Source organism: Beta vulgaris, chromosome 2 (genome assembly GCF_026745355.1).
Source record: "Beta vulgaris subsp. vulgaris cultivar EL10 chromosome 2, EL10.2, whole genome shotgun sequence".
Taxonomy (NCBI): Eukaryota; Viridiplantae; Streptophyta; class Magnoliopsida; order Caryophyllales; family Amaranthaceae; genus Beta; species Beta vulgaris.
In genome coordinates this window covers 14,857,777-14,881,214 of record NC_079203.1, presented here as the reverse complement: position 1 = coordinate 14,881,214, position 23,438 = coordinate 14,857,777, and the positions used below count along the sequence as shown (strand labels likewise).

The following is a 23,438-nucleotide window of genomic DNA, read 5'->3' as shown; positions in this document are numbered from 1 at the left end:
GGTCCGGTCGTGTGAACCGGATCAGATTTTAGAAAATCGGAGCAGTTCTAAAATCTTATCCAATTCACTAAAGGACCGGATCAGATTTTCCGCCCAACTTTCCCTCCCTTGTTTTTTTAGTGATTTTCGGATGCGGTTTTTTGAAAACCAGATCTATTACTAATAAGTGACATATAAGGTTTTTTCCCCACTAGTGAAGGAAATTATAAAAATAACAACTATATACGAAACTAAATTATGTATTATTCCTCACTAGTTCCCGCATGTGAAGTATGCATCAAATCAACTTGTAAATTCTGCTCACCAAAAGGGTCATCACAGAGACAAAGCCATGAAACAAACAAAACGCATGTCTGTAAAATACTGAGTACATGTATATGTGGATATTTAAATACTTAATTAAACATTCACAATATTTCTGTAAACCTTCCTTGGATACTTGTAACACGTGTATAACATAAAATATATAACTTTATAAAACTCAATTTTTCTTACCTAGGTACCTTTCCTAAAGTGTGTACAACCAACCCCTAAATTTAGTATTCCTTAATAAGTCTATTACGAGGGGGAACTACCTTGTCCACATGACTTGTACAAAAAGTACATGGGTAAAATATCATAACTATTGACCCTGTTAATAAATAACAAGTTGTTGTCTCTTTATGATTGTGATCATAAAAGATTAATCCTCCCTTATAAAGAATAGTAACTGTTATATAAAACTTTAGCCATATAAAAAGCATAAAATTAATAACTTGTTCATATGAAAGCGTAGTTCACAATAGCCGGAAAAAAAAAGTTGTACATTACTAATATATTTATAATAAGTCATAAAAAATTACATTACATAATCAAAATCAGCAAATTCATACATCGCTCTATAATTATCAAATCGTCATAGTAAAAAAAAAACTCAAATTAATCAACAAGCATGAACACCCCAACCTAACCATAAACATTAATCACATAATTTTTTTTTTCTAATGAAATTACTTTCTACATCCTACGACCTTGTATTTTTGCAAATTCTTCTCCATAAACATAGGAGATTAGAACTCTAAAATTAGCATGAAACACCTTCACTCTCACTTTACCCTTTTTATCACCTTCCCCCCAATCTCGAGGTCAAAACCAACGCCTCATTTTTCTCTCTCTCCTGTCTCACTACGCCGACTCCCTCGATCCAAACACGGCATTGAAATCTAGTATTGACTTTTATGAGCTCACCCAGTCCGAATATTCATTAATCACACCCCTCAAAAGAAAAAATAATTATTATTAAACCAAACAATATTGAAAATACTTTCACTAACAACAAAAATATGAATAGAAAATAATAATCCAATAGAAGAACAACAAATCGTATCAAAACAAAAAAATAAAAATAAAAAACAAAATTTTAATTATTCTTGCTCATATTGTTTTTCTCCCTCTTTTTCTCTCTCTTTCTCTTCCTCCCTCATTTTCTCTCTCCTCTCTGTTACCCCGATCCATCCTCCATGGGAGAGTAGAGCAAAAAAGCTTACTTTTCCATCCTTCAATGCCGGATTTCAACAATTGATTGGAAAAATCAAAATCAAAATCAAAATCAAGAAAACCCCCAAAAAAATCTGTCATTATCTTAAGAAGAAGAAGAGTCAATCGAAGAAAAAAAAACGTGGGTGAAATGAAATGAGAAGCAACCCAGAAGAAGATTAAACGGGTAGTTAAATCAATTAGTTAGGCATAGTTGTTGATTATTGATTTGATCGGATGGTGGAGAGGTTATGTGGGACATGGGTGGAGGATTATTGTTATCATGATTATGATTATTATTTTGGGTTGAATGAAGAAGAAGAACAACAACAACAACAAGAAGAAGAGGAAAAGAGAGAGAATAAGAAGGAGAAGAAGGAGAGAGATAATATAAATAGAAATAGAAATTGCAAGTATAATTACAATTGTTGTTGGGTTGGGAGGAAGGGACGAGAATGCAGCTGCACTTGTCACCGAGCATGAGAAGCATAACGATATCAAGTAGCAGTATAAGCAATGGTGGGTTCGTAGATTTGATGAAGATCAAAGTTGCAGCTCGTCATATCTCTTATCGTACCCTTTTCCACACCATCCTTATTCTCGCCTTTTTGTTGCCCTTTGTCTTCATCCTTACTGCTCTTGTTACCCTTGAAGGTGTCAACAAGTGTTCCTCACTTGGTACTCTTTTTTTTTTTAAATATATTTTTATCATTTTTATTCTATCTATCTATTCATATTTATATCTGTCTGTTGATATGTCTATCGATATGTATCTGTCAGATCTTCGATTCCGGCTGATTTCTGTGTAGATTGGAAATTGAATCTGGGTTTTAATGTGTTTCGTTTTCCTGGTTTTGATTAGGATTGTTTTGCCTGGGGATTTTGATGGGTTGTCTTCTAGTTGCCTGATTTGTGGGATTGGAATTTTGATCTGTTGGGTTTAATTTCATTAGGATGATTTCTTAGCTTTGCCGGAAAGTTTTCATGGGTTGTGTTGTAGTTGCCTGATTTGTGTGTGAATGGAATTTTAATCTGTTGGGTTTAATTTGATTAGGATGATTTCTTAGCTTTGCCGGAAAGTTTTCATGGGTTGTGTTGTAGTTGCCTGATTTGTAAATGGAATTTTAATCTGTTGGGTTGAATTTGATTAGAATGATTTCTTTGCTGTGGCGAAAAGTTTTGATGGGTTGTGTTATTGTTGCCTGATTTGTGTGTGAATGGAATTTTAATCTGCTGGGTTTAATTTGATTAGGATGATTTCTTTGCTGTGGCGAAAAGTTTTGATGGGTTGTGTTGTAGTTGCCTGATTTGTGTGTGATTGGAATTTTAATCTGGGTTTGATGTGTTCCGTTTTCGTGGTTTTGATTAGGATGGTTTTTAGGTGTGCCTGGAGATTTTGATGCCTTGATGGGTTGTGTTGTAGTTGATCTTTGACGAATGGTGTTTAGAGGCAATTGGGTGTTATTACTGGGGTATTTAGATTGTATTCTATCGGGATTGTGAGTTTTACTCTTTAGATCTAATTAGGTCTTATTGTTGTCAAATTGATTGTAATCTGGTTTGTAAGTAGTTAATGAATGTGGATTGATATGAGATTGTGTTAGAATTTATTAGAGAGAGGGTGAAAATCTGATTGTTAGATATCTAAATGTGAAATAGAAAATCAATGGCTTCTATAGATTTTTATATCATGATTATAATATCTAGCAATTAGCTATTTAACCATTCTCTTTCGTAGGTCTATTGCCTCGGAATTCGACTGCATTTGCAATTAGTTCAAATAGTTTCTAGACAAGCATGCTAGTAGAAGACATTTTGCCGAAAATGTTGCTGAACTTACCATGTGAACAACTTTGCTTAGTTGGTTACTTTGTGGGAAACTTGTTATTATAAGTTGGTATTCAAGAGTGTGAAACGTTGTTTCTCGATTGTGAAGATGTGCAATGAGATTAGGTGGAAAATTTGGTTCATTCTGTAGCAGAGAGCATGTGTTCGTCAGAGTTGGGTGAATATGTACAATTGCAAGGATGCTTGTTGCTTTATACATGTCTTAAGTCTGTTGTATTTGAGTCTGACATTTATGGGTTCACCGTGTCTGCCCCCTCCTCCCAGAAGGTGGAGAAAAGGAGAAAAGAGAGAGAGAGGAGTAAGAGGAAGTATTCTTGCATATTTACTGGTCTTCGCTACTTTGTGTTAAAGATACAGCAATGTTTACTTTCTCTAAAATAATTTGGTCAAATAATGTCTGTATTTCGTGTTGATCTATGTTCCGGATATGGTATCACTTGAAGTGCTTTATATATTTTTATTTCACTCTGGATCTGCCTTTTCTGAAGCTCTCTTTGTGAATAGATGGGTTCTTGCATCTTTACCCCCTTTGTGCTAAGGGGAGAGGGTTTGACTAGGAGTGAACATTAGTTTCTGTCCTTTTTTAGTTTTCTGATCTAGGAAAGGCATTTGATTCCTCTTTTCACTGGCGACAGTTTATAGAGATATAATATTTCAAAGGGTGTGCTAGTTACTAATGTCAAATCTATTCATCATTACCATAGGATCTGTATTATGGTCTCAAGCTGTCTTATGTGGCTATCCTGAATCAGCTAAAAGCTTGTAGAGTTTACTGAAAGTTGCTGAGGAACTTTTCAAAATCAGATCTTTTTTAAGGATTTTCTTTTATAGTGATTGTTTTACGTTTCACAAAGTTTTGTAAGATACTGATGGAGATAAATCTGTCTAAAATTTTGCGGTAGGTTTTGAATTATATCTGGCAGCTATCCTGTACTCCATGTAGTATGCAGTGGCTACAAGGATGATCTTTTCCTTAGGTTGACTGTTATGGCTTGCTTGGTTAGTGACCATAAATGGTGGTAATGGTAATTTATTGTAGTATAAATTTGTAAAAAAAATCTCATGTCATTACCCATGGTAATGCTGTCTCATCACCAAATACCCATTTTCTTTCTAAAAGTTCATTATCATATTACCATCCATTACCACTTGGGAAGGTGGTATTGGGTGGTAATGAAAATTTATAGAAGAAAACTTATGTTTTGTTATAAAATTTATTACCAATATCTTTACCAATTTACACTAGATTACATTATCATTACCATCATTTATGACCGCTAACCAGACAGGCCGTTAATCCTATCAGCTAATGGATGCATGTATGGTGTTAAAACTGTTAATACTCCCTTAATCTACTTTGAAGTTTTTTAGTTTCTATTTTGGCTTCATGGCTTTGATTGCGCACCACCATATTTGTGTTTATTTTGTTAAAATGACCCCGTTATTGTTGAGATACAAAAGTGGGATGAGAGCGAAAATTTTATAGGGCTTCAGGAATTGTTGCACTGACCACTATGGTTATAGATTCATGTGAATTCACATATAGTCTTGGCAGGTTGCTAAATGGATATTGTGTATATCTGGTGTTTCTTATTGTTTGTTAATTGATGTGTCTCTATGCCAACCTTCAGAAAACTACTGATTATAAAATTATGCCAGCTTCATCTAAAAGTACATGTATCTGTAATCAACTTTTTTTTACTCTCTTTTGTCATTTGCTACATCTCTGGATTTATTCAGGATGAATTTTGATTTATCTTGTTTTTTTTATTAAAATACATACGTATACCTTTTTGGTTAAAAGAAAACTTGGTTTTGGTTGATGACGTGATGTACCATTTTTTGAAGCTATGCATGAAGCTATGATTTTGACTTGTCTCTTTCCTTTATGTATCAGATTGTTTAGGTAGGCGTTTTGGACCCAGGCTCCTTGGTAGAGATGATTCAGGGGTAAATTATTTTCTGCATGCTGTTATAATCTAGCCAATCTTTATTGAAAAATGACTTAACATTTTCTCATTTCTCTTTTTTCATGATGCAACAGAGGCTGGTTAGAGATTTCTATAAAATTCTTAACCAGGTCAATAGTGAAGAGTTACCATCTGGTCTAAAGCTTCCAGATTCATACAATCAACTCGTAACTGATATGAAGAACAACCAATACGATGCAAAAACCTTTGGTTTCATCTTAAGAGGAACTGTAAGTAGTATGCTAGATTCTTAAAGCCCATTTTTTCGTCCTCACATTTTATTGTTTGTGGAAGGTTGTATGAAGATGGAAATTGGGGATATGTGATCTTTCTAGCTCGCCATAATTGACACCTAATATTTAACAATATCACGAAGTTCTTTTTCTTTTGTTGTGGAATATTTGTAGATGAAATTATCTGTTCTATTTACTGTTTAGACTTTAGAGTGCTCTTGCTGCATGTATATTAGCTTGTATCACTTGAAAACACTTTGGTTTCTTCTCCTGCTCAACATTTTTTTCCCTACGCTTTCTTGCTCAATATATTGTTACTTTTATGAAGATGTCATAGTCCATTAGTGGAATTGTAAAGGGAGGAATGATTCCTAATACTATCTTGGTCGACATGAGACTTTTTTCTTTTGTGATTTGTTAGATAAGTGATATACTGTTGAAGACCCCTATAAAGATGTGGATCACAAGAGTCCTATGAAAATAATTAAAAGGATCATAAATCAGCCAACTTCTCCTTTTTACAATACATATTCTTTTACTCTCTTTTGACTATATCATATGGAATTTCCACGATGAATTTTCATGTAACTTCTTCTCTTTTGCAACTTGTTTTTCCCTTCATTTATGAAATGTGCATGATTTATTAATTTGGATAGTGTACTCCCTCCATTTCTCAATAAGCTTAACACTTGCTAAAAATGAACGTTTCACAATAACTTCAAAGTTGCATCTTTACCTTATTTGGGATTTGTTTTATATTGTTCTCTTGTCATTAACATGGGTCCACTTCGTTTTTTCTAATCTATCTCTCTCCATTTTTTGGTTTTTTTTGGGTGTGCAAGAATAATGTTGTCCTTAATTTGAAGAAAAGAGGGAATAGTTCTTTTGAGGATAAAGTTCTTTCAGATTAGCTGACATGAGGTTCTGTAGAAAAAAATACTGAATTGAAATGCACTTCCTAAATCTCTATGGCTTGCTGTGATTAAAAGTCCCTCAAAAGCGGTAAATGAAAGATTGACACAGTGTAGTCAATCATATCAGCATCAAAACCCTTGGGCATGGATGCTCTCAGGAGGCTTGACTACCTTTTATATTGTCGCATCAGGATGTTTAGGCTCCTAATTAAAAGAGAGACGCCAGGTGTAAATGGAATAGAGATGTTATTATTGGTTAGTCGTCGATGTGTGTAGCAATATGCCTGCTGGAAGGTTAAAAATTAGATCGTGAAAGAAATTATGTTCGTTACAGTAGATTTGTGTTGGATTTGGTCTGTAAACACAAAATAGCAGGAAGTGCATCGAGCCATCGAGGAAAACAAAATGTACTTGGGTGGGGTCAGGTTTTGAACTTGGGGATTACAGGGAGTCTTAGGGAGTAATAATGAGTCAGTTTCTTTTCTATATGGTTGACTACATTGCTTCAAATAAAGGGGAGTTGTTTTCAGTTGTACTTGTTTGCCTCTGATAAGGAGATAAAGGTGTTTGAATTTGTGCTTCTATAGATACGATGCAATGGCATTGCCTCCCTATGGAAGGTAGATTAAGATTCTTTTGGTGTGTGTCACTAATGAAAATGGCTAATCCTTTCCCAAAAAGGTCTTACTGTATTATTGGTCTTTGATCTCAGATACATAGACTGAGAATTAAGATGCAGGAAGAAGGGCTGTGTGCTTGTGTATGATTGTGTTTGTGTATTAAAGGATGGATGGATGTTCAGTGACCTCCCAATATTGCCCTTTTCTAAATGAAACTAGTAGATGGGTTATATCAAAATGGATTTTATTTCTTCCAAAGCATTAAGGAATTACTGCTTCCTTTGTTTTATTTTGTTTTGATATTTGTCTTTGCTTATTCTTTTGATATGAAGCTCTGAAAGTTTTTAAATTTTAGTGTGTTGCATCCTTAAATTATTGCGCAGTCACACGGTATATTTGGCGTTATTTTCCTCTCTTCACTACTATTTGTCTTGATTTCTTTGCCAAATTTCAATATTTGATGCACTGCAGTAGTACAATTCATGTTTACACATTCTTATGTGCAGTCTTTTGCTGATTAGTATATATTCTCATTCTTCACCCTGCCCTTCTGGAAAAAAGGCCACAAGTTTGCTTATTCTTTGTGATAATCTATGCTTTTATTGAGAAATGAGAGCTCCGGAATTCGCTTTGCATAGTAATGTCCATGGAGTAAATGAAAGGTTTAAGTACATAGTACATACAGATCTGCCGAAGTGAAAGCTTTTGTAATATTGTCACAATTGCTTCATTTTTTTCACCAAGAAATTTCATTCTAGCTGTATTCTTACAACTTTAGCTTTCCACAAACCTTTTTTTATTGAACTTGGAGATACTTTGTACCAGATAACTTTATGACCAATGTACTTATTATGTGAAAATGGATTTGGCATCATTGGTAACATTTTTTGCATAGTTTAATCTGTACTATAAGCTAATGGACCTGATTTTATTGGTCTCTTGTGGATATCAAAGCTGGAATCTCCTTCATATCTATCATCGGTTTCTACAGTTTCTTTCTGCTGGTTTATCTAGCTAGTATACTCCGTATTTAATAAAATTAGAATTTGAGTTGCAAGTATGGCTTGAATGTTCATTGTTTTGTGTCCTTGAAGTGCTTGTTGATAACAAAAACTTTGTTACTTAACAGATGGAGAAACTTGAAAGAGAAATTCGAGAAGCAAAGTTTGCAGAGCTGATGAACAAACACTTTGCTGCTAGTTCAATCCCCAAAGGCATCCATTGTCTGTCTCTGCGTTTGACAGATGAGTACTCGTCTAATGCTCATGCTCGCAAACAATTGCCTCCTCCTGAGTTGCTCCCGCTGCTTTCTGATAACTCCATGTACCACTATGTTTTGTCGACGGATAACATATTGGCTGCATCAGTTGTGGTTACCTCTGCTGTGCAATCGTCCTTAAAACCTGAGAAGATAGTCTTTCATATTATTACTGACAAGAAAACTTATGCTGGGATGCATTCTTGGTTCGCTCTAAATTCTGTCTCACCTGCTATTGTTGAGGTGAAAGGTGTCCATCAATTTGATTGGCTTACAAGAGAGAACATTCCGGTTTTGGAAGCTATAGAAAGCCATAATGGAATACGGAGTTACTACCATGGAAACCATGTGGCAGGAGCCAACCTCAGTGAGACTACTCCACGAACTTTTGCTTCAAAATTACAGGCAAGAAGTCCAAAATACATTTCATTGCTCAACCATATCCGGATTTATCTACCTGAGGTAATTGTCATAACTGAGGCACTTTTTTAGTTAAATAATAATGACTTCTTTTATCTTGACGCTAGATCCTATAGACTTTTATGGATTGAGCATTTGAACCAAAGCCTGGAAATAGCTTGAGAAAATGATATAATGACAGGGAAAGAACTAGATAATGATTCAAGAGAGCTGTGTTAGCTGACTCTAAATATGAGTATCTGCTAATTGAACGAAAAACTTCTTAATCTCTGTGTTTCTCAATAAACTTAACACTTACTGTGACGTATCACAATACCTTAAACATGCATATTTACCTTATTCAGTATGTGTTTTCTTTCTTTCTCCTACCACATGGGACCCCTTTTCTTTCTATCTATCTCTCACTGCTTTCTTATTTTTCGTGGGAATAAGAATGTTGAGCTTATTGTGGAACAGAGGGACGACACAGATGTCCATGAGTGTCCTTTTCTGTACTTCTATAACACTTCTCCTTCACTCTCCACCACAACCCTTACATCTCACATGCCCCTCCGTCGAAGATTAGAGGATAAGAAAGAGAAGTGAACCCTTGTATCCATCTCCTTTTACACCATCTATCCATTGGGGCAGATCGATGCCAACACTTTTGGTTGTATAGTTTTGTTATTTTCCCTTAATTTATCTCACACTTCCTCTCTCTCCTTCTCACCATTGTTATTGTCTGTAAGCTTTATGTGTGCTAATACTTGTTTTAGGTATGCTAAGGTATAATAATTGCTTTTTACTGCTGCAGTGAGATGTTTGTCTCTTTGCTATGTCCTGAAATTTTCCTTTCTCTTATATTATAGTATAAAATTCTCTACAAGTCGCGACTGCTATCTGAAGCATCTATTACCTCTTCCCTTTAATTTTTTTTTGATGTTTCCTTGCCTAAAAGTCCTTAAATAACAAGCAAATGACATTTAACCAAAGGATGCTAAGTTCATGATTGTTATAATCATTTCTTGTTTACATCTTTTCTGTAATTGTAAAAGATTTCATTGACTGTTGTATATCTAGACCATGATATCACCATCTTCATATAGCCAATAGATAGTGGCAGTATCATGGTTTTCATATACAACATTTGTGATTCTATACACATCAATTGGTGCTGAGTATACAGTTAAAATTTATGATGAACAAAAAGCTTCCATAGTGGTTATAAGCTGGAAATTTCTCCATGTAACACGCCATTAAATTATATAGGTCTTGTTTATTAGTTAGATAACTGGAAAGAAACATCACAGTAGATGACGTTTCAAAAAAAAAAAACCCCAAGTATGACAGTTATTTGCAGGACACAGAGAGTATCACTTATCAAGTACACTAATAACCAACTATATAATTATTGAGCAGTTGAGCGATACTGCAAGTATGCTGGAGCTTCTTTTGTTTACGAAGACAATATAAGGATATTCAACTTTTCTTTTTCAAATCAGAGTAAACTACTTTACGTGATGTCCTAAGTTATTTCTAAGTTGCACATAGACAGGTATGAGTACGGGTTCAAATTGGGTAAGGGGACAGAAAACAAGTTTTCGAAATTCAGGAATGGGTATGTGTGCTGTACAAGAACCGGTGCTCCGAAATTGTGAGGCTGGAATATAGAAAGATGGTTTAGCACCTCCATGTGTCGCGTGATTTTGCTGTCCTGTTGCGATTTGTTATTTCTTTGCTAAAGGCTGGTTTTCTTTCTGACTTTTGTGCTTGTATAACCCGTTACTGCAAGTATGCCGGAATTTCTTTTGTTTATAGTTTATACTCCCTCCGTTTCCTAAAGATCTTCCCTCTTTCCGTTTAAGTGAGTTTCCAAAAAATCTTCCCTCTTTTACTTTATTCCTTATTTGGAATTTTTTTTCCCCTTTTTACACTCTCATGTCCCTAACATATGGTCCACCATTACATTATTAATTCAATTTTACTCCCTTTCTCTCTCCTACTTTAACCCCTTTTTATTTGTTTATTTATCTTAACCCATTTCTCTCTCCTAATTTACACCCCATACCCCACACAAATTGATCCTCCTTGGTATCCGTAGGAACAGTAACAAGGAAGATCTTTAGGAAACGGAGGTAGTACTTTATAAAGACAATATAAGGATATTTGTTCTCTTTTTAAAATCAGAGTAAACTAATTTAGGTGTCATCCAATGTGATTTCTGGAATTGGAATGATTGTTTACTACTTCCATGCTTCATGTGATTTTGTAGTCCTGCCGGGTTTGTTATTTCTTTGCTAGAGGCTGTGTTTTTTCCTTGACTTTTGTGCTGGAAAAATCCGTTACTATTTTATGCTGAGCCTTCTTCACTCTCTGTGTGTGTGTGTGTGCGCTCATTGTTATAAAGCAAAATGAGTTCCTTTATATAGCATCGATATGTTTTGACTTTTTTTTTTCAAACACTGCTTACAAGTGAGCTGGGCGTAATATTTCTGACATGCTTTTTTGTGCAGCTATTCCCAAACCTCGATAAGATTGTATTCTTGGACGATGACGTGGTAATTCAGCGTGACCTGGCCCCTCTTTGGGATATCGACCTTGAAGGGAAGGTAAATGGAGCGGTGGAGACTTGTAGAGGTGAGGATGAATGGGTGATGTCTAAGACATTCAGAAATTATTTCAATTTCTCCCACCCTCTCATAGCACAGAATTTGAATCCCGATGAATGTGCATGGGCTTATGGGATGAACATATTTGATCTGCGTGCATGGAGAAAGGCAAGCATAAGGGATACTTATCATTCCTGGCTTAAGGAGGTAAAACCGTAAAAGCATTTAGATTATCTTCTATTACATCCTTCTGTATTTTTTCTGATTTAAATTTCCTTGTGAATTCTCTTTCTTTTTTTTATTTATATTTTATCGATTTGGAAGGCGTTAAAGAGGAGGAGTTAATTGGACATGTACTTTTCTGAATTATAATGGGTGTCAGAATTTACCGTGTCTTCCTTGCTCTGCTTTTTCTTAGTACATGCTGTGATCAGAATTGGCTATGTGAGGAATATGAGGGAGCGTGGAAAAGCTGTATACCACCTCATGCTTTGCATTTCTGAGATTTCAAGGGGCACATTAGTTGCAAATTAATATGATGATCGTCATGCTTCACCAAACATTAAATTTGCTGAACACTTTCTTACTATAAATTAAACATGTTTTTTTGATACTCATATAACTTATTTCATCTGTGATTTCATATTATGTTGTTGGTCAGAGATATATCATGTTTTTAATATAGCAATTATCAATGCTATAACTCATCAAAGTTGGATGGAGTCTGTCTTGTAAAGAAAAGTTTGCTGTTATCATATTTGTAAATATGATGAAAATGTCATATAAAAGTTTGTCTAATTGGGAATTTTTTTTATCAAAGTGGGGCATTGAGTTCTGATATGGATTTTACGTTAACGCGCAGAATTTGAATGCAAATCTTACCATGTGGAAGCTTGGAACTCTACCTCCGGCTTTAATTGCATTTAAGGGCCATGTTCACCCGATTGACCCGTCTTGGCATATGCTCGGTTTGGGCTACCAGAATAAGACTAATATTGAAAGCTTGAAGAAAGCAGCAGTTATTCATTACAATGGTCAGTCAAAACCATGGCTTCCAATTGGCTTCGATCATCTGCGGCCCTTTTGGACCAAGTATGTCAATTATACTAATGATTTTGTTAGAAATTGCCATATATTGGAGTCATAGTCATCAGTCAGGTACGTGCAATCTGAAGTAAAAGAAGCGGCAGGATAAGGAAGGACAAATGCTGCCTGCTTCTGGTGTGTTTTACTGATGGCTAGCGAAGTTTGTTAAAACTAAAGGGATGGGAGGGGGCGTCAATGAATTTGTCAGATGGTTTGAGGTTTATACTCGGCAATGGCTTCTCGAATTTAAGGGAGGTAGCTGAGTAGGGTGGAGACTAGCATGGCACGACATTCATTTTTTCCATCTGTAATATAACAACTCTTGTTAATTCTTTTCGTTGAGAAAGGACAGTAATGCTCGTTCTGTGGGCTTCTCACGTCTTATGGGATATAGTTCAATAATTGAAGATACATACTACGACAGAATATTGCCCTTCCTAAATTTGCAGCTCACTGCATCAAGCAGAAGGCCAAGCCAGACATCATATGAGCTCCCCGATGGTTCTTCATCCGCCAAGCGAAAGATCGGGATATAGTTTATTCTTTTTTCTTTTAAGATCATATATTTTTTTGGGTACTTGTTATTTTGCACCAACTAGAATTCAGTTTTATTTTTGGCTAGGGTAAGATTTGTCTTCTGCTACAGGTTCCTTGTAGTTGAGAATTAATCTTAGGTCATATCATTAATTTTTTGTTTGTGTACGATTCTTGAGGGGTATCTAAATGTGCAGCAATTCTTTCTCGAGTATCAGACAACAATGTTTAGTTATATTAGTATAGTGAAGCAATGTCTGTTTGGGTACTTGTTATTTTCCATCAACTATTACTAGATATTGGAGGGATATCTAAATGTGAAGTATTTTTTTTGTTATGATTGTTTGTTCACCTCTTTGCTTCTTTTCTCCTTCCCATGCTCCTTTTTTGATGTATTTTTTGCTCTTCCTGCTTTTACTTCTTTTTTCCTTACTACTCTTTGTGACTTTATATAAGCTGCTATCTACTTGCTCCTCCCTTAAGCTCCTTGGACCTTGTTAACTCCCTAAAAGTATAAATCGGAAGAACAAAAAAAATTGAGGAACTATCTACTAGATTTTGTAAAGTTTGTCTAGTCAAATTTCCGAAAGTGTTTTCATGGGCAAATATATTGAACCAAAAAAGCGGAGAAATTCAGCTAACTACAGAACCAAGAAACAAGAGAAAAGTTTCTATCCTTATCTGTACAAGTGAGCTTTCATTAGATATGTACTTCCACCGACTAGATGAATGAATATGTACTTAGACATTCCAATAATTACTAAATATAAATAGGAATTAAATTATATAAATTATAAAGTTTATTATTTTTAGCAATCGTATTTTTTTTAGAGAATAAATATGATTAATAGGACAATATTGATTGGACATATAATTAAAATATATTAATCTTATGAGATCACACATTGTAGCATAAGTTGGAGAAAGCAATCCAAATTCATTTAGGATTAGGGTTGGCCGACCATAAGGGGAATAAGAGGAGAATTAGTTCTCCTAGCTTGTCTATGACTCTTACTTCCTCCGTTTCTTTCTACTCGCTACACTTCTCATTTCACGGACTCCTACGCAATTTTTGGAGAAGAGAGAGGTAGAGAGTAAAAAGAAAAGGGACCCATGTGGGAGGAAGAGATAGAGAGAGTTTATTGCCCAAAAAAGAAGTGTAGCAAGTAATGTGAAACTTCCCATAATGGAAAGTGTAGCGAGTAAAAAGAAACGGAGGAAGTATATTATATATAGGATATAATATTAGGGTTTAGGGATCACTTCAATTGAGCAGTTTCTTTTCATAAGAGAGAGAGCAAGCGAAATCCTAAACTATTCCATTAAAACCGGCGCCTGTGTTATTTAAAAGCAAGATAATTCATTTCTTCCGTTCTAGCGAAAATTGGTGTTTAAATGGTGCTCGTGTAATAATTAGAGGAGCACCCTTAGGGCTCTCAGATCTTCGAAGATTGCATACAATAGGGAAATCACGCTACAAAAGATTATACATCTAATCCTTATTGAACAATTCATGTATTTGAGTACTTGACTATGTTTGCGATCATATGATAGATGTTAGGAAATTATTTCCTGAAATTCCACTATATATACATCTATATGTTCCTATACTAAATTGAAAATGATGGTGTTGACTGTTGACTAAGGCATCTGGACTCACACACTTAACTTCAAACACCTTCTGATTCCTTTGAAGCCAAATGCTGTATGCATTTTCCATAAAAATCATGACATAAACATTACTATCTATCTTGCCTTCTCCTGCACATCTGAGAAGCATTGCAGACTTCATCTAAGAATGGAAAAACTGGTCTGTTATATTTAAGCAACTGTAAACAACTTTTCCAAACACAGCTTCAGAATAAGGACATCTGAAAAGAGAAGAGTAATATCTTCTATCTTACTCAGCAGCAGAACCATGGTTTTGTCTAGCAAGTCTATTTTTAGTGGCTAACCTTCCCAGCAAAGCTAACCAGGTGATGAAGAGACTTTTGGAAGAGGCCTTATTGTTGCAAATTAATCTCTTCAAAACGAACAGCAGGAGCTTGGTCTCTAAGAGCAAGGTAGCATTTTCTGAATAAGCCGATACGTTATCATACGAGCGATAATACTTTGATGATTCTCTAGTTTTATATTTGAAAAGTATTTTTGGAAAAGAGATAATTACCGGGGTGTTATAATGGTTAAGTGTCAGTGTGGTGGTGCACATTGCGATTTATCTAATCCTCTAAGGGAGGCAGTAGTAGAGCCAAGACTTATATCAACTTCTTTTAAAAAAATGTGGATCACGTGATACATTGTAACATTAACTACATCAGCTACTGAACTCACATGTCAGAAGCCATTTCTAAAATATTCTCAATACACGATTATATAACAATAAATCACAAGCTAATTTTCACATCGTTATTCAGGATAAAAATCTCAAATCTTAAGTTTATAAAACCAAAAATTTCCCGTGCAATTTACACTAATCTAAAAGCTGGTATTGATATATTATTCAAACTTGTGAAAAATATTGAACTCTCCACAGGTCATCCTCTCTCAATTGTTGACCTGGCGTCAAGTCATTTAGGGCGTGACATCTCTTGAAACTTCTTGTGTTTTTCACAAAATGTTGATAAAAAATTCTTCAAGTAAAAAGACGGAAAAAACATTTATTTTTCTTTAAAAAGTTAGACATCAATGTCGTTATTAAGATTATTTCGAATAATTAAACAAATTGGTTATATTTAAGATTTTTTTTAAAAAAAATAGGGCTCATAGGAAGCAGCTAAACATTATCATTCACCTGTAAATCATCGGCAGACAAAGAAACAATAGAAGGTAGGAAGGTAGAGCTACACGCTCTACTACCTAAGTCTCAAGGATGGAGATGAGCTAGATTATAAGCCACCATGTTTCTGTTCCTACCAACAAAAAACTAAGAAATAGAAGTAAAACTAGTAGCAAGATCTAAAATGTCATCAACAAGTAAATAAAAGGTACTAAGGCCTTCTTTTCTGCAGTTGATCGCATGCACCACATTCAAGCTATCATTTTCCACAAGCACGTTCCTAAAGCCAAACTCCACCACAAATCTTCATGCCATAGTGCATAGCAATAGGTTCACAACATTTACTATCGAGATATTGAGCAGTTTGGAAAATAGCATAACGAAGACAGGAGCCCTTCGAACACGTCAACACAACCCCAAACCCCGCAACCTCACGCAAAGCACCCCCACCCACATGTAGGGGTATTAACGAGCCGAACCGAGACCGAACATACCCAGGCTCGGCTCGGCTCGGCTCGAGAATGAATGAGTTCGAGCTCGAAGCTCGTCGAGCCTAAAAAATTTAGGCTCGGCTCGAGCTCGAAACGAACAAAATCAGGCTCGGCTCGAAGCTCGGCTCGAAGCTCGGCTCGTGAAACTAACATTTTAAAAATTGAAAGAAAATTTAGCTTAACATTAACCAAGACTTTAGATATAGCTCAATGTTTTGCCAAACTTTTTATAAGTATGGATGTCAGGCTAATTTTCATTAAATAATGCAAGCCTAACAACCCTACATTTTACTCCTATCTATACCTCATATATAATACAAGAGGTCCCTTATTACTCTTGCTTTCACCCCAATGTGGGACTTTTAAAATCCCAACAAAGGAACTCACTTAGGCTCTATAGCGAGCATCGAGAAAAAGAAGAGATGGGTGCTTTAGATTCTTTTATCATGCGCCTTTATATTTGGAGATGTGAAGTTTTGCTTTTGCTTCACCGATGTGGGACTTATAAACCTTAACTAAATAAGCTCAACATTATGTTTTGTCAAACTCTTTATAAGTATGGATGTTAGGCTAATATTTATTAAATATGACAAGCCCAACAACCATACATCGTACTCCTATCTATGCATGCCCATATAATACAAAAGGTCCCTTGTTACTCTTGCTTCCTCCCCAATGTGGGACTTTCAAAATCCCAACAAAGGAACCTACTTAGGCTTTACAACGGGAACCAAGAAGAGATGGGTGTAGTTGTTTTCCATATCATGTGCATTTTATATATGGAGATGTGAAGTTTTGTTTTTGCCTCACCGATGTGGGACTTATAAACTTAACTAAATAATTCACAAACACTGTGCATTGTTCCTCATATTCCCAATTGGTAGAAGAAAAGTGATGAATATATATAGTAAAAGAATTAATTTTATGCTAATCCAAGTTTATAGACTTTGCATATTTAATGATTGTCGAACATTATAAAATAAGACAAATCAAACAAGAATTATAATGAACTTAAAGGTAATAAGATTATATAGGGAAAACAAGGTTGGTGTTTACTTTTTCTATCGATGTGGGACAGTATTTTTTTACATAAAGCCTATCTAAAACATTTTACGAACATGTTTGCAAACTTCCGAGCCGAACTCTACTAGGCTCAGGCTCGGCTCGCTAAGGTCACGAGCCGATCTCGAACTCGAGTCGAGCCCTCCCGAGCCAAGCTTTGACCGAGCCGAGCTCGAACAGTTTGCGAGCCGCCCTGGCTCATTAACACCCCTACCCACATTCATCTTCATCACACCAAAAGGAGGAGTAACCCAACGAACCAACGGGGCAGATGCACAACCTTTGGTGAGTCGCCACAAACCATTTTCGCAATCAACTTCCCAACATAAGATCATACCTGAATTGGGGATGACATCTCGTTCTCAATAATAACTCGATTACAAGCACCCCCAAATAGCCCAACATAGAACAAATAACACAGACTCACACATCTTCATCCACCTTATGGTCAATCACCTAAGTCATAAAAGATGGGAAGTGATGTTGTACTAGCCAAGTCAACCCGGTAGCATCCCATATGCTCACAGCCGAAACACACCCAAGGAGAGCATAGAGACAACATTCATATGGATCCCCACTCAACCCATACTTCTCTAACAAACTAGGAATATTATATTCCGATGTAATCCACCTCTTGTTGGTAAAAAAAACCTCATGAAAAGCCCGCCAAAAAAGAGTTTTATTCTTGGAAGAACGTTGGCGTCCGGATGGAATTCCATATCCTATTTTTTTCCACCCACCGCGAACTAGAAGCATGTGCATCGACCCAAGTATAACCAAAGAATGTACAATAAGCCGAGTGAACCAAATAACAACCATCTTTCTCCAAATTCCAACAGAGAACGTCAAGAGGCTTTCTTATGCTCAAATGAATAGATAAGATACGATCGTATTCAAAAGGAAGAAAAAGGTCACGAACCTTGACTTCATTCCAAGAAGACGAATTATCACTAATCAAATCACAAACTTTGAGCTTTTCCAAACCATGTCACATGATGAGATTTGGAACCCATTATCTAAGGATCGACAAGACATTAATGCTTGATCCATCCCCCAATCACCAACTACTACCTCTACGACCCACTCAACAAGCTTCACGAATCCCCTCCAAGTATAACTTGGTGAGTTACCCAACAAAGCCTCCTCAAAATAACAATGAGGGAAATATCTACCTTTGAGAACTTAGCCCACCAAGGAATTTGTATTCTACTAAAGTCTCCATGCTTGCTTACCTAGTAGCGCCCCGTTAAAAAGCTTGAAATCTCGAGACCCAATACCCCCCTTCACTTGTAGGCAAACAATTCTTTTTCCAAGCCAACCAATGGATCTTCCTTTCGCCTTGCTTCTAAACCCACAAAAATGAGAAATGAAGGAAGGAAGTTCATCACATAAAGTAGACGGAAGTAGAAACACACTCGTTACGTAGGTAGGAAGAGATTGGGCCACTATGTTTATCAGTTACTCCCTACCCGCTTTAGAAAGACATAAACCCTTCCACCCTGCAATTTTCTCCATTTCTCTTTAAGACCCTTAATAATAACCTTCTTTGATCTTCCCACCACCATAGGAAGGCTAAGATGACCTTTTAATAATCCCCTTGTTAAAAGAAATTGTAGTCTTGTTTAAATTGAATTTCTGGTCCGATGCTACTTCACAAAGATGAAGACTACCTTTAACACCTGATGTCTCTTTCTCCCTAGCACGACAAAAAATGACATAATCATCTGCAAAAAGAAGATGAGAAAGCCATTGGTGTTGTCTGAGCAATACGAATCCTATGGAGAGAACCCTCCTCTAAAGATAGGCAAATGAGCCCAAAGATAGCTTCTGCCACCAAAATGGAAAGCTACGGAGAGATCGATCACTCTAGCTAAGGCCTCGAGAAGGTACTATTTCAGCAGATGGAGTACCATTCATCAATACGGAGAAATACAAACTGAATGCAATCCATAACCCGATCATTTCATCCTTTATCAAATTGCATATGGATCAAAATAGCCTCAAGAAAATCCTACTCGACCCGATCATGTGCCTTAGCCATAACAAATTTAAGAGTCATGAACCCATCGATCAACCTCGAGTTCCTTAATGAAATAACTTAAACGCTACAAGAATATTATCCATTATCAAGCAACCAGGAATAAAAAACACTCTGATAATAATTTTGTCCATCGACACGATGAACACCCTGTGATTGAAACAAATCACTGAAGTACCTTACCGTCACATCTTCAACCGGCTCATTCCCTTCCCTACAAACCCCTTCCTCGTTAAGTAGATAAGAAATAGTGTTACGTCTACGTTTGTCAGATGCTTTCTTGTGAAAGAATCTTGTATTTCAATCTTCTGCTTGAAGCTACGAAATGGTGATTGTTAAACACCACCCCCAAAAAATTTGAAAATCGCCTCGGGCCTATTTTTAATTTACTATTTTACCTCTTCTCTTTTTTTCCACTCGCCACCATCTACCTCATTCGGCTAACCAGACGTTTGGGCCATGGGTGGAACATCTTCGCTTAAGTTCCACCCCTTAATAAAAAAATTTCAGAGGTGGGGGGAGGGAGGTGGTGGCGCTAGACGTTAGGCCATGGGTGGAACGTCCAAGCAAGACGTTTCACCCCTTAACTAAATTTTTTTGGCAATTTTTAAGTAAGGGGTGGAACTTTTGGCTTAGACGTTCCACCCATGGCCCAAATGTCTAGTTCGCAAACTAGACGTTTATCCCCTTAATTAAAAACTCGACAATTCGAAATAAAAAATCAAGTAAAGTACGAGCCTAAGAGGTGGTGTGAATTAGGATGGTGGGGGAGGTAGATGGTAGACACGGGTCTACAATAAACATCTGTAATTGTGCAATGAACATTTATGTGACCGACTTCAATTTATATTTCCTTAAACACACCAATAAACATCCAATTAATTGCAATGAATATTGTAATACAATGAACACACACTATTGTTGATTGAACATTTGCAATTCCAGATAAACATTTATGAAAAAATAGTGTAATAAACATTCAGTTAATTCCAATGAACATTGTAATAATGAACCCACGCTATTTCAAAACTCAAAATTCAAATATGTTTCAATTTACTATTGTTTATTTCTCACTTTAGTCAACCTACTATTGATTCAAATTGTTAGTTTGTTCATCGAAGTTTTTCAAAATGTTCTTTCAAATTAGTTATATGTTCACAATGAATATTCATGTTGTAATTATTATTCTTTTCAATATAGAAATATGATAGATTCTGCAATGAACAATATACTATCTATAATGAATAAACCAACTGAGTAGTTATATAATTATTGAAAAATAAGTAATTACAAAAGATGTAGTATGTACTCAAAGATAGAAATATAACCAAAATATTACTGTATATCACATATGAACACCAAGGTCTTACAAAGAATATTCATTACTAACTAAACACTATTGAGTTCATTCAGAATATATTCTTGCTTTCGAGCTTCCTCCCATCCTCGATTGATTTGATTTGTGAGAGTTTGAGACCGTAACGCATCATTAGTTGTCCGAATTAGACGAACTGAACTGATACAAGAAAGAAAGAAGCTAGCAGTAGTTAAAACAAAAAATTATCAAGTTCATAATACAATAAACATAATCTTTTAGACATACAATTAATACATTATAATAATATAATGAACATGCTTCTAGAACACAAAATAAATATTTGATTAAATATAAAATACATGTGACTAAAATGATTTTAGTGAATACATTTTAGTAATACAATGAACATTGACCTAAAAATGTATACATTGTACTTGTAAATATTATAATAAACATTATATAATCATACAAAGAACACTTGAACAAATATCAAACATTTGTAGACAAATACATGATGATTAACTTATCATTATTTCATATCATTTTATTGAATATATCACAAGCACATAATAAACATATGACTAAAATGCAACGAGCATCTAACCAACATTTATTTCAGCAAACATATGCTAATAGGGCAATGAACATATGCCATAATTCATGTTATTAATGAATTAATATGTGTCAAACACACACTAAATATACGAAAAAATGTATCTAACATCTAAACAAATATATAATAAACATATGGCTAAATACGATAAACTTATGACCAACACGAATTCAATGAGTACATTATAATAATACAATGAACATATTCTTACAGTATAATGAACATTACCTGGTTTTTGCTGCCTTTTTTCCTGATGTCGAACTCGTTCACCCCTTTCATTCACTGGACTCTCTAATTCGTTCATTGGGACATCAATTGCAAGGAGTTTTCATTTTTTCACAAACTACCATCAATAGATATTCACCAGAAAAGAGGGAAATAATAAGAAACAAAAGTGCAAAATGTAAAAAATATTACGTTTTCTTATCGAATGCATATATTTAATTGCTGTCGATTTTTCTTTGCAACTCGTTGTGTTCATCTTCATGTACGAAAATTGTGAAAAAAAATAAAGAATTTGAAGAGTTTGATGAGATATGTTAGAGAGAAGTTAGAGAGATGTTGGAGTATTTGGGAAGAAGAGAGAGAAAGTCACTAATTTGTGTGGGATAACAAAAGCAATGAATTCAAAAAATTGGTTTTATGTTTTTTCGGTGTTCATTGGAGATTCAAAATGTTCATTGGAGATCGATGTTCATTAGAGAACAATTGTTGTTCATTGAATTCGCGATCCACTTAATGAGCGCGTGTTTTATGTATTTTGGGCTGCGTTTTGGCCCGTGTCTACCATTCTAATGGTAGACCCGTGTCTACCTTCTACTAATTTTTTTTTGGAGGGAAGGACCAATTAAAATACTTTTTTTGGCAACTTAACACTACATTACGATGTTCCGGCCAAATTGTCAACTTTCCGGCGTTTACTTATTTTTTTCATCCAAAATATCGATTTTTTGGTTTTTCCTTCTCCCCCACTCCTATGCCCTACCTAGTGCAATCCTCCTTCCCCCACCCCTACGCCCTACCCACTGAAAACCCCACCGAAATACTCCTCCCCCACCCTTTACGCCATACCCACCGAAATCCTCCTCCCCTGCGCCCTACGATAGGTGAAGCACAAGAGCAAGGACCCACGATGAGGGAGAGAGGGGGGCAACCAACGCAAAAGGGGTTGGAGGATTTGAGATTGGGAGGTGAAGAAGAAGGATGAAGCTAGGAAAGGAGAGAGAAGGAGAGGGAGAGGATTTCGGGGTAGGTGCCAAGGGGGGTTCCGGTGGGTAGGGCGTAAGGGTGGGGGAGGAGGATTCCGGTGGGGTTTCCGATAGGTAGGGCGTAGGAGGATTTCGGTGGGTAGGGCGTAGGGTGGGGGAGATTCCAGTGGGTAGGGCATAGGGGTGGGGGAGGAGGAGAAACGAAAAAATCGATGTTTTGGACAAGAAAAAGTCAATGTCGGAAAGTTGACAATTTGATTGGAAAATCATAATGTGGTGTTAAATTGCCAACAGAAATGTTTTGACTGATCATTCTCCAAAAAAAATATTTTAAATGATATTTCCCCATAAAACCCTATCTTTGGTACTTCTTCATAAAAAAAAGGAAAATTTCCATTGGTAATCTTGTACTTTTGCTGATCCTTACTGGTAACTTCAAATTTTTTTAAATCCCATTGGTAACCCTATACAATATAAACATTCTCAACCATGACTTTGATGAGGAATATTCCATTAAAAAAGGAAATATTCCGTTAGATTAACCCCTTAAACCACAATTAATCACCATAATTAAACCCTAAACTCAATATAGGCAAATTGGATCTTTTTTGCAAATTCCGACCTCGAAACCGACCCTATCAAGGGCAAAAATGCCCCCTATAATGTTTGAATACCACTTTTAAAATTTTGTTTACATCACTTCGTTTTTCCACGCAAATCGACACTTTCGATACGCAAATACACGCAAATCGGATCGTTTTTTGCAAATTCCGATCTCGAAACCGATCCTATCAAGGGAAAAATTGACCCTAAAATATTTGAATACCACTTTTTAATTTTTTTTAATCATTTCGTTTTTGCACGCAAATCGAGGTACTTTCGGTATGTAAATAGAGGCAAAACTTACCCCTAAAATATTTTAATATCAATTTTTAACAATTTATTT

The 23,438-nt window shown here is 35.7% G+C and overlaps 1 protein-coding gene across 2 annotated transcripts; it reads left to right on the top strand.

The window, feature by feature from the left end:
* Positions 1-1,123: 1,123 nt before the first annotated feature.
* Positions 1,124-13,323, top strand: LOC104887267 (probable galacturonosyltransferase 14). 2 transcript variants are annotated; one of them, XM_010671878.3, is made up of 6 exons: positions 1,124-2,169; positions 5,261-5,313; positions 5,408-5,563; positions 8,230-8,820; positions 11,271-11,573; positions 12,229-13,323. In XM_010671878.3, the coding sequence occupies exons 1-6, from the start codon at positions 1,971-1,973 to the stop codon at positions 12,511-12,513; spliced, it is 1,587 nt and encodes a 528-aa protein (XP_010670180.1). In that variant the 5' UTR covers positions 1,124-1,970; the 3' UTR covers positions 12,514-13,323. The 2 variants fall into 2 exon arrangements, with proteins under 2 accessions (XP_010670180.1, XP_010670179.1); XM_010671877.4 differs by having other exon boundaries at positions 1,126-2,193.
* The last annotated feature ends 10,115 nt before the right edge of the window (positions 13,324-23,438 follow it).